This window comes from Phocoena phocoena, chromosome 8 (assembly GCF_963924675.1).
Source record: "Phocoena phocoena chromosome 8, mPhoPho1.1, whole genome shotgun sequence".
NCBI classification, from domain to species: domain Eukaryota; kingdom Metazoa; phylum Chordata; class Mammalia; order Artiodactyla; family Phocoenidae; genus Phocoena; species Phocoena phocoena.
In genome coordinates this window covers 44,447,279-44,463,563 of record NC_089226.1, presented here as the reverse complement: position 1 = coordinate 44,463,563, position 16,285 = coordinate 44,447,279, and the positions used below count along the sequence as shown (strand labels likewise).

The following is a 16,285-nucleotide window of genomic DNA, read 5'->3' as shown; positions in this document are numbered from 1 at the left end:
GTGTTTTGGGATATCTGTGGACTTATTATGATTTTAGGCAGCCTCTCTGCTAAAGGGTGGGGTTGTGTTCCTGTCTTGCTAGTTGTTTGGCATAGGGTATCCAGCACTGTAGCTTGCTGGTCGGTGAGTGAAGCTGGGTGTTGGTGTTGAGATGGAGATCCCTGGGAGATTTTCACCGTTTGATATTACATGGAGCTGGGAGGTCTCTTGTGGACTAGTGTCCTGAAGTTGGCTCTCCCACCTCAGAGGCATAGCACTGACTCCTGGCTGGAGCACCAAGAGCCTTTCATCCACACGGCTCAGAATAAAAGGGAGAAAAAGTAGAAAGAAAGAAAGAGGATAAAATAAAATAAAATAAAGATAAAATAAAATAGTTATTAAAATAAAAAATAATTAAGAAAAAAAATTTCAAATAGTAAAAAAAAAAAAAAAAAGGACGGATACAACCCTAGGACAAATGGTGAAAGCAAAGCTATACAGACAAAGTTTCACACAGAAGCATACATATACACACTCACAAAAAGAGGAAAAGGGGAAAAAATAATAAATCTTGCTCTCAAAGTCCACCTCCTCAATTTGGGATGATTCGTTGTCTATTCAGGTATTCAACAGATGCAGGGTACATCAAGTTGATTGTGGAGCTTTAATCCGCTGCTTCTGAGGCTGCTGGGAGAGATTTCCCTTTCTCTTCTTTGTTCTCACAGCTCACAGGAGCTCAGCTTTGGATTTGGCCCTGCCTCTGCATGTAGGTCGCTGGAGGGCGTCTGTTCTTCGCTCAGACAGGACGGGGTTAAAGGAGCCGCTGATTCGGAGGCTCTGGCTCACTCAGGCCGCAGGTAGGGAGGGGCACAATGCGGGGCGAGCCTGCGGCGGCAGAGGCCAGCGTGACGTTGCCCCAGCCTGAGGCACGACGTGCGTTCTTCCGGGGAAGTTGTCTCTGGATCCTGGGACCCTGGCAATGACGGGCTGCACAGGCTCTCCGGAAGGGAGGTGTGGATAGTGAACTGTGCTCGCACACAGGCTTCTTGGAGGCGGCAGCAGCAGCCTTAGCGTCTCATGTCCGCCTCTGGGGTCCGCGCTGTTAGCCGCGGCTCGCACCCATCTGTGGAGCTCCTTTAAGTGGCGCTCTTAATCCCCTCTCCTCGCACACCAGGAAACAAAGAGGGAAGACAAAGTCTCTTGCCTCTTCCGCAGCTCCAGACATTTTCCCGGACTCCCTCCCGGCTAGCCGTGGCGCACTAACCCCTTCAGGCGGTGCTTACGCTGCCAACCCCAATCCTCTCCTGGCGCTCTGACCGAAGCCCGAGCCTCAGCTCCCAGACCCGCCCGCCCCGGCGGGTAAGCAGACAAGCCTCGCGGGCTGATGAGTGCTGGTCCAAACCGATCCTCTGTGCGGGAATCTCTCCACTTTGCCCTCCGCACGCGTGTTGCTGTGCTCTCCCCCGCGGCACCGAAGCTTCCCCCTCCGCGCCCCGCAGTCTCCGCCCGCGAAGGGGCTTCTAGTGTGTGGAAACCTTTCCTCCTTCACAGCTCCCTCCCACTGGTGCAGGCCCCATCCCTATTCTTTTGTCTCTGTTTATTGTTTTTTCTTTTGCCCTACCCAGGTACATGGGGAGTTACTTGCCTTTTGGGAGGTCTGAGGTCTTCTGCCAGCGTTCAGTAGGTGTTCTGTAGGAATTGTTCCACGTGTAGATGTATTTCTGACGTATCTGTGGGGAGGAAGGTGATCTCGCGTCTTACTCTTCCACCATCTTCCCCGCCGTCCGATACAGGGGAGACCTATGGTATTTAATTTATTTTCTCAAGTGGTAGATTCAAGACTAGAACTCTGTTCTGAATTTTAACATTCATGGGTTATTCTGCAACCCTCAGAAAGCTGTTTCCTTCAATAATTTACTTTAAAACATTGCTCTCCTGGTAATTAGAAATCTAAGTATGGTAATCAGGAACCTCAACCTCCCTACCTTCCCCCTTTGACTTAGAGGTGGAGACAACACCCCTTTAACATAAAGGCATTTTGTGCAGGTCATCTGCAGCCAATTGGAGGAGTACAACAGCCGTCACACTTTATGCAATGGGACGTCTGAGGGACCGATACTGCGCAATCCTGGAAATCACGACAAAGCCAGGACCCCAAGGCTCCCCTCCTCTGCTGATGTGGAATTTTGCCTGAGTTTGACCCAGTATGAATCGGGTTCCATGGATAAAGCTGCCAACTTCAGCTTTAGAAATACACTGGAAGGTAATCTCCTTTTTTCCACTCATTTAAATTTTCTTTTTTTCTGAATTCATGTTTATAATCTCTTATCCAAAATCCTGGGTCCAGAAGTGTTTGAGAATTCAGAATTTTCTGAGTTGAGTAGGGCATGTGGCATGGGTACATATATGGCCAATAACCCTAGGAGAGTATGGGGGGGCACACATAATCTGAAACATGAATAACTCTTCAGAAAAATGTATGAAAGTACCCACCAGGTCAATAAATTGAGACAAGAGGCAGCCTAATGGAGAATAAAGTCAGGTTTTCCACTAAAAAAATATTGGTGCCAAACAAAATAATACATTTTTTGACCTTTTTGTATTTTGGAATTATAGATATAGGACTGTGGACCTATAATATTTTTCTAACTTTTAGTATTTTTATCTAGTTTAAAATATTCTGTAGCTTGCACCTTGCCCTCTGAATCTCTTCCATCTGGCTGTTCCTGAGTTATATCCTTTTACAGTAAACAGGTGAGCTAGTAAAAAAATAAATAAATAAAAGAAAAGAAAAAATAAAATATTCTGAATGCTAGCCTCTTTGAGACAAGTCTGTTCTTTTAACTATAATAAGGGTAAAATCCCATGTAAGGTTAAGGCCCCATCCCGTTATCCCTCAAGATTTCTGTGTTTCGTCAGAGATTCCTTATCATAGTCTCTTCTAAGGCCTACCTACTTTTCTGAAAAGCTCTCAACTTTGCTTTCATCTTCCCTTCAGCATCTGTTCATTCTTCTCTGCTCAGTGCTGACTGAGTCATGAAACCCATCTCTGCCATCTCAATTTTCATTATGGAAACAAACCTACAAACAAACAAAAAGTAGGAATATTCATTCAAGTTACAGATTTAATCTGAGTTCTGGGGAGACATAGGGGACCAATTCTGGTAAGGCAGATAACTCAAAATTTAACACTAGACATTCCACCTCCTAAAAACTCTTTGGCACCCTACTATGGAGACAAAATTTTCTCTTTTCCTATTTCTTCCTCCTTAACTTTTTTTGTTTGTTCCTTGTCATTGTGATTGTTGCTTTGTCCTCTAATTTCTGTTGCTCAGCTGTGCAGAATAGTGTCTCTGTCTCTTTCATTTCCTTATATTTTTCTAATCCAGAAGTTCTTAGGGCCTTGCTCTACCTCAGAAGCGATTTAAACAAGGAGAGTGTCACCCTAAAGAGGAACCTCGGCACAGCTATTAGAATAAAAATTGTGTTTATTTTCCTTAAATAATATTAGTAATTAACGTTTTCCAAGTAATCTCTATGTGCGAGGCACTGTGCCAAAGATTCTGTATAGTACCATCTCACTTAATTCTTACAACCATCCTCTGAGGAAGATAGCATCATTATTTCCAATTTAAAGAGAGGAAACAGGATCAGAGATATCAGTAATTTGTCTACCACCCATTCTGTAAGTGGCAGAGCTAAATCTGTTTCTAGATTTGGCAAGTGCCAAAATCCAAGAGTCCTTTCCATTGTACTCTGATGACCCTGAGTGAGTTGAGCGTTTCTTGAAGGTTGAAAATATCAAGCTAGTCCTTCAATAATATAACAAGAGAAGGCAATGCCTGGTGCCCAGGAGTCTCTGAGCCTACAGACTAAGACGAAGGCACACAGACAAGTTGGTATTCACCACGTGGGTGCATTGGGTGTCCTGTTGGACTGTGCAGGGGTTAATAGCAGGATTCCAGATGCTGACTTAATGACATTATAAAGTGGGGCTCCATCCTTAAGGGAATTGTAGTACATTATAGGTTATTCAGGCAGATTTTCTAACAGTGAGAAAGCATGAACTTTGTTATTAAGGAACATGGGCTGATCACAGAAAGAAGGTAGGGGAGCCTCACTTCTCTGGGCCTCAAGTTAAAGAAAACTGGCTTGAGCCATGTCAACTCAGCCAGTGGCTTTCAAATGAGTTTCTAATGCACAGAGTCAGTAGAGGACATCACATTTATTGTCAATAATTTGTGAATACTAATAAGTTATATCTGTGAATTATTTTTTTTCCAATAAGCTATTCTTATTTACTCATAGTCTAGTATGCTTTCTTGAGAAAGAGAGAAAAGACATTATAGCACATTATCTGGCACATAATAGGTGTTCAATATGTGTTTGATAAATGAAAACAAATAATATCTAGGGCTCTTCCAGTTGCACCTAACCCATCACTTAGTTTGTCTATACCTGTTGTATGAAGCCTATTTACTGGTAGCAAAATGTTAGAAAACATTGATCTGAGCCACCAACAATAGTTTTTCCTGATCAGGGACACATTTATTTACTCTCTTCTTTAGAAATAATTTTAAGCTTACAGAAAAATTACAACAATAAAAACTGTACAAAACCACACATATACCTTCTACCGAGATTCACTTACCATTTACACTTGTTTTTTTCTTTCTCTTTCTCTCATTCTGAACCATCTGAGGGTAAATTGCATAGATCAGAACACTTTACCCTTGGATATTTCAGTGTGTTTTTCCCAAGAACAAAAATATTCTTTTACATAACCACAGAACAGTTATCAACTTCAGTAAATTCTATATAGGTGTAATGCTTTAATCTAATTTACTGTTTATATTGCATTTTTTCCAATACACTAATAATATCCTTTACAGCATTTTCTTCTCTGTAAAAGAGTCCAGTCTAGGGTCAGATGGCATTTAGTTGCCATTTCTCCTTAGCCTTCTTTTAATGTGAAATATTTCCACAGCCTTTTTCTTTCTGACGAGATTCACATTTTTGGAGAATACAGTCCCCCCATTTTTAACAGAATGCTACTGTTTTTAATAGAATTTTTAGTAGAATGGATACAGGTAATGTATTCTTAGCCAGAATTTTACAGAAGAGGTTTCGTGTCTTTCTAAGAGCATTTAACATCGGAAGGCACACGATGACCCTCTGTGTCACTTTGGTGATGCTAATTTGATCACCTGTTTTACATGTGGACCAGATTCCCCACTGTACAAAAACGGTCCCAGATTTCACCATTGGGCACACCTTCAAGCCAATTCTTATGTCTCTGTTTCATTACCCTATCATTTTTTAGCTCTTTCTTTTTTTCTGGTACAACAAAATATTCTAGACTCACCTTGTACCTACACTGCCCAAAGCCACTGGCAAACACTGCACTCTCTTCTCTCAATAAATGCAGGTGGAATTGAATTGTCAGTTTTGATTGAACCTCACAGTTATTGCTGCCCTTTTTTCTTTTGGGTCTCATAAGAAGAATTTGATGTATTTCCCATACAACAAATTCCCACAGCCAGTCCTGGGATGGAGGAACTGTTGCATTTTTGTCTACGGAAGTTATTTATGTAACCTCAGCTTTCCTCTTGGATTTAAATACTGAAGTAAAGATTGAAAATGTGTGATTTATGAATTGTGTAAAAGAGACACATAAAGCAAAGAAGAATTAGTATGCATTATAAAAGGTAGTCTTCTGATTGGGTGGTCCCTGTGGAGTATGGGCTATTCGATTCAAAGAAGAATCTTCTCATGTGCAAATCTCTGACTACCCATGGTGTCCCGTATTTCACACTTTATAATAATGATAATGTAAAAATTGTAGTGCTGTGGGTATTGGGGAATGGGGTGGGCTGGCAGTTTAGGGAAGTGGTTCAAGGCAATCAGACTGACTGGGATTTGATCTAAACTCTACCACTTCCTAGCTCTGTTACCTTCAGTAAGCTATTTAACTCTCAGGGCCTTAATTTCATCATCTGGAAAATGTAGATAAGAATAATAACTTAGAGGGCTCATGTAAGGATTAAATAATATATGTAAGGAGCGTATAACATTTCTTCAAAAAAATGGCAGCTGTTATTATGTTAAACTGGAATTCGTTTTTGACAACTCAGTTATCGGTCATTACTTTTTCTGACAATTAGCTTACAAACTAAGTATAGACTGTACCCTGAGAAAACAAATCATGATGTGCTAGGTGCAGAGAAAAATATAGGGAGGAGGAAAGACGGAAGAGGAACGTTCTTGAGACAGACCCGGGGAGGGAGCATTTCTGAAGGTAAAAGCTACTGCTTTTCAGAGTGAATTCCCAGAAGCAAGGAGTCAAGAGCAAAGGCAATGAATACCTCCTGATACCTAAAATAGAAGAAGGTGCAGGAACAAGGAACGACTCTAATTTAATGGTATGTTCTCAGCCCCAAGCACAGTGCAGCTTAGAACCATGGAACATATAGTTGGAAGACATTTCTCAATGTATTCAGTTCAACATCTCTCATTTTGCTGAGATGCCCCCTATAATAGTATCTCTACGTGGTCTTTCAAGAAGAGATCAACCTACCTCATAAAGGAGAACAGGATGTTCTTTAGGTTAAGACAAAATCTAATTGCATTCAACTTAAAGAGTCCTCCATGAACCTGGTACTCTGTGAAATTATAAAAGTCCAAAGACATGAAAAGGTGACTACTACACAGTTTCTGACCTTGAGGAACTCACCAGCTAGTGAGAAAACATCACACAAACCCATAAGGAAAACACAATATGACGCTCAATATAAAATGAGGTAGGAAGCCAGAACTAAACCAGAAACATCTCCCAACCTGGAGAAATTGGAACCGGATCTTGAAAAAGCAATAATTTCTCACCAAGAAGAGCAGAGAAGGAAAGGCACTTCTAGCTGTGGGAATAACATATGCAGTGGAATAGAAGTATTGAAAGCATAAGATTAGATACAACAAAATGAGAAAATGTATATGGCTAGAATATTAAGTTTGTAATGGGAAATAACAAAGAGGTATAGAAGGTTTAGAATATGCCGTGAATACCCATGTTTCTAAATCTTCTCCAGAGAGGGAAAAAATAGGCTCCTAAGAATATGTCCACAGATCCCTAGGGAATTAAGAAACTAACATTTATTCTTTGTAAATACCATTCATATCTTCCCTGTAGAAGAGATATGTTTGAAGATCCAAAGTTTAAAAGTCATGATCTAATGTTCATATCTTCAAGAACATGTCTAAATACCTTGTGTGAAACACTGCTATAGACAATGGGAGTCAAGAGGAGTTTTTAAGCAGGAACTTGATGTGATTCTATCTATGTTTCAGAAAGATGTGAATCTAGTGCCCTTAGCAGAATGCAGAAAGACTAATTAATGAGCTGTGGGAGGATCATGAATGGTGAGGGCTTTATCCAAGGCAGGGAGAATGAGATGAACATGAGTTGGTTAGAGTACAGAAACTCTTCTAGACTCTAGAGTATGGAGTATCAGAAACTCTTGATGACTAAATAGGAGGCAGAAAGGTAAGCATCACATTGAGGAGGATCATGAAATGTCTTCCACTGACTTCTAATAATTGGTCCTTGTTTTGTCCTCTTAAGTATACACCACTAAAAAATCTAGTTTATATAAGAGCTCTTCTAAAAAAATCCATCTGTTATGATTCTCTAGACCGTTTTTTCATGCAGCCCTTTCACCCTTTCTATTTTATTGTGACTACCTGGGCAGTATCTTACCTCCTCATTTGCCAGAATTTCTTGAGGAGCAGTCTAGAGAATGGGTAAATGAGCTCTGGGCTTTCATGAAAGTTAATAGGGGTTTTGAAATTTTGAATGAAGTCTTAAGGTAACAGTATGCATACTTGAAGAGAAAGGCCAGTGGCCAGGCACAATGACGTCTCAAAGGATGATCTGGTCTCCAGTCTTCCTGCCTAAGAAATGGACTTTCTTGGCATATCCAGAAATGGTCACACAAACTCAAAGATAAATTACATTGACAACTGTTGTATAAACAAGAATGCTAAGGAGATTGTTTAAGTGAGGTGAGACATTCTAGTGATGGGAAGGCTCAAGGCCTCCCCTGCACACCTTCTTTACCAATTCTAAGAGAATCAGAAAGCTGAGTAGCTTGGTATAGTTTGGTGTACACTGACGCAGAATGAGGTGGAGGGTTTTAGAAAGAGTTCATCCAGACCATGAGAACCTTTCTGAGCCCGGATTACTTAACTCCCCAGAATTATCACCTTGCCAACCTTGTTGATATTCTGAACAGGCAATGATCCTGATCATAATAATAATAATACAAACCTCTATGTTCTAGACATTCTCATTTCCCACGTGTCTTATTACTTAATCCTCACAACAGTCTTGAGATATTTAATATTCACTGATTAAGCTGATGCACCGTCTTCAGTGAAGTAGTTATTCTAATAAGTTTAGGAGACAACCTGTCTTCTTCTAGTTGAACGAACTGATTCAACTCATTTGACTTGAAGAATAACATTTTTTTCTCTTTACTCCAAGTTCTTAGGGCAAATAGGACCCTTCCTATTACATGTAAGAAATTCGAACAAGTGTCCTGCATATTATTTTCCAAGTGGGTTTGCTTCGAATTGTGATTCTTTTACTAGGAGATAATGTTACCTTTTTTAAAAGCCTGAAAAAATGCTATATTATGGAGAAGGCTTTGTGGATATGCAAGCATGTTTTTTAAGATTCTAGGGAAGAAGCTGCTCTCAGGGATGAGTTAATACTTATGTGTTAGGTTCACAAAAAACAAGTCAAGCTTAATTCCTATATATACAAATGCCTTTTAAATTCTTAATCAGTACTTTGCTTCCCAAAGCTGAAGGGTGGCAAGACCAGAATACATTCATTTTATCTGGTCATTAGAAGCTCTCTAGTCAGGGTGCAGTGAGAGCCTGCTAGAAACTATGACTGTTTGAGCATTAGGGAGCATTTTAATTTTTTTGCAGAAACAAGTTTTTTAGACCCATTGACATTGTTCAGACATCTGTGTGGTAGAAACTCACGGTTGTATATTTTTTCAGAAAAAAAAACCCTTAAAAACTGAATAAGTAGTTTAAAGTTTGGGGATATTATTGCTTGATACTCAGTAAACTTTTAGCAACAAATGTGTTAGTAATATACCCTGGAGCTCTCTCTGTAAAAATAAAAATGGTCAGTCCCCATGTATTTATACATTTTTAAACGACTCTTCCAATTCTTCCCGCTTCTACCAGTTGTACTGGCATGCAAATTGTTCTTGCCATACGTGAATGTTGCAAAAGTAATTTATTTAAGACACATGTCAGCTGCGTTATGAATTAAAAGGTGCTGGTATTATGTACTGGCAAACACCACTTTAGAAAGCAACACTAGAGAAAGAGAGATGAAAAACATCCCATGCTGGGACAGGACCTTTTAAAATGGATTGAAATACTAATTTTGAAGGCATATAGCAATATATTTGAGCATCAATTCTAACATTATGAGTATCTTCTCCCTCATTTAAAAAATGTATTTAATAATTACATATTTAGGCTATTGTGAGGATGTACGCATACCTAGCTCCTACTATATACGCAAGATATGTTTCTCTTTTTCCCCACCCCTGTCTTCTCTGCAATCTTCAATAGTCATCCCAACTTCCCTTATAATTTGGCATAGGTTACTAGTCTTCATGATGTGTATTTACTCATAATAGACAGCTTTCATTCACTTTTTCATCATTTGAATTCACTGCTGTGGAAAATGGCTGTTTGCTAAGGGATAATATCATTTTCCAATAATTCAACTTAAGGTCCTAGAAGATCTTTAAGGAACAAATTAATAACATACCTCTTGTAAATATAGAGTCAGGCATTTGGTCTTTGGAGTTTTCACTTCGTTGGGACAAATCTTGGTGAAAATGCCGCCACTCATTAGCAATAAACACTACAAAGAAAAAGCAGAATTCTATTTTATGTATTTATTCACTTAACAAATATGAGTTGAGAGACTTCAGGAACCAAAGACAAATTGCCTATGTCTCATGTATACATAGGACTGCTTTATAATCTTCTATAGCAATTGATCTGTTCAATAAGATATTTTGGTTTCAGTATCTATTTACAACTCTTAGAATATATGGAGAACTCTACAAAGCTTTTGTTTATGTGAGTTATATTGATGGCTACTTAGCATTTTTAAAACTAAATCTGAGAAGATTTGAAAATATTTATTGATTCATTAAAATTATAAATATTAATCATTACATGCTAGTATAGATAACATAATTACAATATTTTTTCAAAAACTAGTAAATGGCATGGCACTGATTTATATATTTGCAAAAAGAAGAGATCTGGATTCTATGTCTGCTTTTATCCTCAACATATGATGATATGGGGTTTGATTGAAGAACTTGAAGAAAATACATCTTCACACATATAAAATTGGAATAGGAGCAGTATTTTTAAAAATATCCTCTGATAATTCTGGATCTGCTTTTTCTTTCTCTACCAAAACTTAACTAGTGGTAATTTTTTTTTTTTAAATTTCAACTCCCATTTATTGAGGTATATTTAGATGTCAGACACTGTGCTAAGAGCAATACATATATTATTCATTCTAATCTTTGTAAAGATGCCACAAGGTAGGTATTATTATTATTGCCATGATTATATTTTTAACAGGAAAGGAAATTGAGACTTGGAGACAATAAGTTATTTTTCATGACTTATGGCTGCTAAATAAAGAGCTGAGTTTCAAGGCTACCTGACACCAGAACCCAGGCTCTTAATATGCATTTTAGGGCATAAATTCATTAAAACAATGTTTTTTACCTTGTTAAGAATAACTAATATATAGTCTATGGATTCTACATAACTCTGGGAGGATTTTAAAAATACTTTTTGTGTTAAAATAATTATACAGGAAGTTGCAGAAGTACAGAAACTTCCTAGGTACCCTTCACCCAGTTTCCTCCAATGGGTACATTTTACATGATTATAGTACAATATCAAAACCAGGAAGTTAATATTGATACATATGTCTGGAAATTCTATGTCATTGTTTTTTTAACTTGTGAGTTTTTTTGTTTTGCTTTCTCCCCTTTTCTTTCATTTATTTATTTATTTTCTGGCTGCACTGGGTCTCAGTTGCGGTACACAGGATCTTTAGTTGTGGCATGCAGACTCTTGGTTGCGGCATGAGGGATCTAGTTCTCCCACCAGGGATTGAACCTGGGCCCCCTGCATTGGGAGCGTGGAGTCTTACTCACCAGACCTCCAAGGAAGTCCCAAATTCAATGTCATTTTATCACATCTGTAGATTCAGGTAACCATCACGACAATCAAGACACAGAACTATTCCATCACCAGGAAGATTTCCCTTGTGCTACCTCTTTAGAGTCACATCTGCCCCCATTCTCCTACCATCCCTAACCCCTAGCAAGCACTATTATCTATCTCTATAATTCTGTCATTTTGAAAATGTTAAACAGAATCATAGATTATAGGACCTTAGGAGACTGGCTTTTTTCAGGGGCATAATGCCCTTGAGACCTATCCCAGTTGTTGCCTGTATCAACAGTCTACTCCTTTCTATTGCCTAGTAGTATTCCATGTTCAATATACCACAGCTTGTTTAACTATCACCTATTGAAGGACCTTTTGGTTGTTTCCAGTTTGGGGCTATTACAAATAAAGCAGCTGCAAACTATCATGTACAGATTTTTGTGTGGACACAAGTTTTTATTTCTCCAACACCAATGTCCAGAAGAGCGATGGCTGGCTTGTATGGTAAGTATATGTTTAGTTTTTTAAGAAACTGCTAAACTATTTCCCAGAATGGCTGTACAATCTTACATTCCTATCAACAATGTACGAGAAACCCAGTTCCTCAGCATCTTCAGCAGCACTTGGTATTCTCACTACTTTGTATTTTAGCTGTTCTAATAGGTATACAGTGATATCTCACGATGGACTTAATCTGATTTTCCCTAATAGCTAGTGATGTTAAACATCTTTTCATTTGCTTAGTTGCCATGCTATCTGTATATCTTTTTTGATGAAATGCCTCTTCATATCTTTTGCCCATTTTCTAATTGGATTTAGTTTTTTTTACTGTTGAGTTTTGAGAGTTTTTTACATATTTTAGATAAAAATTCTTTGGTCACATATATGATTTATAAATATTTTCTCCCAGTCTGTAGCTTGTACTTTTATTCTCCTAACAGAGTCCTTCACAGAGCAAAAGTTTTTAATTGCATGTATATATGTGCAATTAATTTAAAGTAATTAAATAATTAAAAATTATACATATATTAAACATATACATGTTATATATATGTATACATATGTCTATATATTATACATATTACATATACAATATGTATATATAACTTTATCTATAAACTGCAAAGATAGCAACTTGGAAGTCTTTCCAAATGACACTGTCATTTGCATCAGAAATTCTGCTAGTGTTTACAAGTCGTGTCTTGGCAATAGCACACAAAACAGCAAATATCATGACTTATTCTATATCAGGCACTTTACCAAAATATGCATCCAAAACACAGAAAAGCATGTGGGCAAGTTGCTACTAGTCCAAGTAAATTGTACATTAAGACAGCTTATACTTTATAAGATTTTCAAAACACTCTCATTCAAGATAGTAACTGTTTCATAAGCAGCATGAGAGGAATTTTCAGAGTCTGAGATTAAGAAAATTGGAAGGTGGCATTCAGGAAGACAGAAATTATACAATATAATTTAATACAATTTCTTTAGGTAGCAAACTTTGTAGGAAATAGCTGTATTATATTTCACAGTTGATTAAATATATATATAGTAGAAAGAAAAATCTAAACTTTCAAAGATTTGATTCTATAATATACATTTGAGAAATAGGCTTTGAAAGAGTAACACTATGGGGTGACTAGGTTTACTGAAGTAGTAAAGTGAAACTGGAGACAATCGTCCAGCTTTTCAAATTGTCTAGACTTTATTTTTCTGGATTGGTTTAGATCTCTTTAGAAGTATTAACATAAAACAAAAGGATAAGTATCTCTCCTTCTAAGTATTAGGTTCAGTGTTATTAATTCTAGGTTTTAACCAATAAATGAAATGTATATTTTAACTATAAGTGGTATTGTTTTAATTGTTGTTGGGCTAGAGAAGCAGGTAATTTAAGTCTATGAATGTCTAACCTTTTAACCTGTATTAGCTGAGGGGCAACAGTTTTCCTTGGCAATTCTTTTTATATAATCACAAAGACTAATTCCAGAAATAACAAAATATTCTAAATTCTAAAATAAGTTTGTCTCCATAATATAACTTCAATTTTAAAAAAATTCTTTGTTGGGGGTGTGGGTTTGTCCTGTGCATTGCAGGATGTTTGGCAACATCGCTGGCCTCTACCAGTGGGTCAGTAGCACACCCTCCTGCTTAGCTTTTTTATTTTTTTTGAATTTTTGAATTTAGAAATTTTTTTTTATACAGCAGGTTCTTATTAGTCATCAATTCTATACACATCAGTGTATACATGTCAATCCCAATCGCCCAATTCATCACACCACCAACCCCACCACCCTGCCGCTTTCCCTGCTTGGTGTCCATATGTTTGTTCTCTACATCTGTGTCTCTATTTCTGCCCTGCAAACTGGTTCAACTGTACCATTTTTCTAGGTTCCACATATATGCGATAATATACAATATTTGTTTTTCTCTTTCTGACTTACTTCACTCTGTATGACAGTCTCTAGATCCATCCACATCTCAACAAATGACCCAGTTTCGTTCCTTTTTATGGCTGAGTAATATTCCATTGTATATATGTACCACATCTTCTTTATCCATTCATCTGTCGATGGGCATTTAGGTTGCTTCCATGACCTGGCTATTGTAAACAGTGCTGCATTGAACATTGGGGTGCATGTGTCTTTTTGAATTATGGTTTTCTCTGGGTATATGCCCAGTAGTGGGCTTGCTGGATCATATGGTAATTCTATTTTTAGTTTTTTAAGGAACCTCCATACTGTTCTCCATAGTGGCTGTATCAATTTACATTCCCACCAACAATGCAAGAGGGTTCCCTTTTCTCCACACCCATTCCAGCATTTGTTGTTTGTAGATTTTCTGATGATGGCCATTCTAACTGTTGTGAGGTGATACCTCACTGTAATTTTGATTTGCATTTCTCTAATAATTAGTGATTTTAAGCAGCTTTTCATTTGCTTCTTGGCCATCTGTATGTCTTCTTTGGAGAAGTGTCTATTTAGGTCTTCTGCCCATTTTTGGATTGGGTTGTTTGTTTTCTTAATATTGAGCTGCATGAGCTGTTTATATATTTTGGAGATTAATGCTTTGTCTGTTGATTCATTTGCAAATATTTTCTCCCATTCTCTGGGCTGTCTTTTCATCTTGTTTATGGTTTCCTTTGCTGTGCAAAAGCTTTGAAGTTTCATTAAGTCCCATTTGTTTATTTTTGTTTTTATTTCCATGACTCTAGGAGGTGGATCAAAAAAGATCTTGCTGTAATTTATGTTAAAGAGTGTTCTTCCTATGTTTTCTTCTAAGAGTTTTATAGTGTCTGGTCTTACATTTAGGTCTCTAATCCATTTTGAGTTTATTTTTGTGTATGGTGTTAGGGAGTGTTCTAGTTTCATTCTTTTACATGTAGCTGTCCAGTTTGCCCAGCACCACTTATTGAAGAGGCTGTCTTTTCTCCATTGTATATCCTTGCCTCCTTTGTCATAGATTAGTTGATCATAGGTGCGTGGGTTTATCTCTGGGCTTTCTATCTTGTTCCACTGATCTATGTTTCTGTTTTTGTGCCAGTACCATGTTGTCTTGGTTACTGTAGCTTTATAATATAGTCTGAATTCAGGGAGTCTGATTCCTCCAGCTCTGTTTTTTCCCTCAAGACAGCTTTGGCTATTCGGGGTCTTGTGTGTCTCCATATATATTTTAAGATTTATTGTTCTAGTTCCGTAAAAAATGCCACTGGTAATTTGATAGGGATTGCATTGAATCTGTAGATTTCTTTGGGTAGTATAGTCATTTTCACAATATTGATTCTTTCAGTCCAAGAACATGGTATATCTCTCCATCTCTTTGTATCATCTTTGGTTTCTTTCTTCAGTGTCTTATAGTTTTCTGCATACAGGTCTTTTGTCTCCTTTGGTAGGTTTATTCCTAGATATTTTGTTCTTTTTGTTGCAATGGTAATGGGAGTGTTTTCTTGATTTCACTTTCAGATTTTTCATCATTAGTGTATAGGAATGCCAGAGATTTCTGTGCATTAATTTTGTATCCTGCCTCTTTACCAAATTCATTGATTAGCTCTCGTAGTTTTCTGGTAGCATCTTTAGGATTCTCTATGTATAGTATCGTGTCATCTGCAAACAGTGAAGCTTTGCTTCTTTTCTGATTTGGATTCCTTTTATTTCCTTTTCTTCCCTGATGGCTGTGGCTAAAACTTCCAAAAGTATGTTGAATAAGAGTGCTGAGAGTGGGCAACCTTGTCTTGTTCCTGATCTTAGTGGAAATGCTTTCAGTTTTTCACCATTGAGGATGATGTTGGCTGTGGGTTTGTCATATATGGCTTTTATTATGTTGAGGAAAGTTCCCTCTATGCCTACTTTCTGCAGGGTTTTTATCATAAATGGGTGTTGAATTTTGTTGAAAGCTTTCTCTTCATCTATTGAGATGATCATATGGTTTTTCTCCTTCAATTTGTTAATATGGTGTATCATGTTGATTGATTTGCGTATATTGAAGAAACCTTGCATTCCTAGAATAAACCCCACTTGATCATGGTTTATGATTCTTTTAATGTGCTGCTGGAGTCTGTTTGCTAGTATTTTGTTGAGGATGTTTGCATCTATGTTCATCAGTGATATTGGCCTATAGTTTTCTTTCTTTGTGACATTCTTTTCTGGTTTTGGTATCAGAGTGATGGTAGCCTCGTAGAATGAGTTTGGGAGTGTTCCTCCCTCTGATGTTTTGGAAGAGTTTGAGAAAGATAGGTGTTAGCTCTTCTCTAAATGTTTGATAGAATTTGCCTGTGAAGCCATCTGGTCCTGGACTTTTGTTTGTTGGAAGATTTTCAATCACAGTTTCAATTTCAGTGCTTGTGATTGGTCCGTTCATATTTTCTATTTCTTCCTGATTCAGTCTTGGCAGGTTTGCATTTCTAAGAATTTGTCCATTTCTTCCAGGTTGTCCATTTTATTGGCATAGAGTTGCTTGTAGTAATCTCTCATGATCTTTTGTATTTCTGCAGTGTCAGTTGTTACTGCTCATT

At 37.7% G+C, this 16,285-nt stretch overlaps 1 protein-coding gene across 1 annotated transcript in view; it reads left to right on the top strand.

Moving 5' to 3' along the window:
• Positions 1-16,285, top strand: part of TYR (tyrosinase) — a 109,030-nt gene that overhangs the window by 13,989 nt on the left and 78,756 nt on the right. Inside the window, exon 2 of the mRNA XM_065882798.1 lies at positions 2,026-2,242. Within this exon, the coding sequence (XP_065738870.1) occupies positions 2,026-2,242 (217 nt within the window). The remainder of the gene's footprint in view (positions 1-2,025; positions 2,243-16,285) is intronic.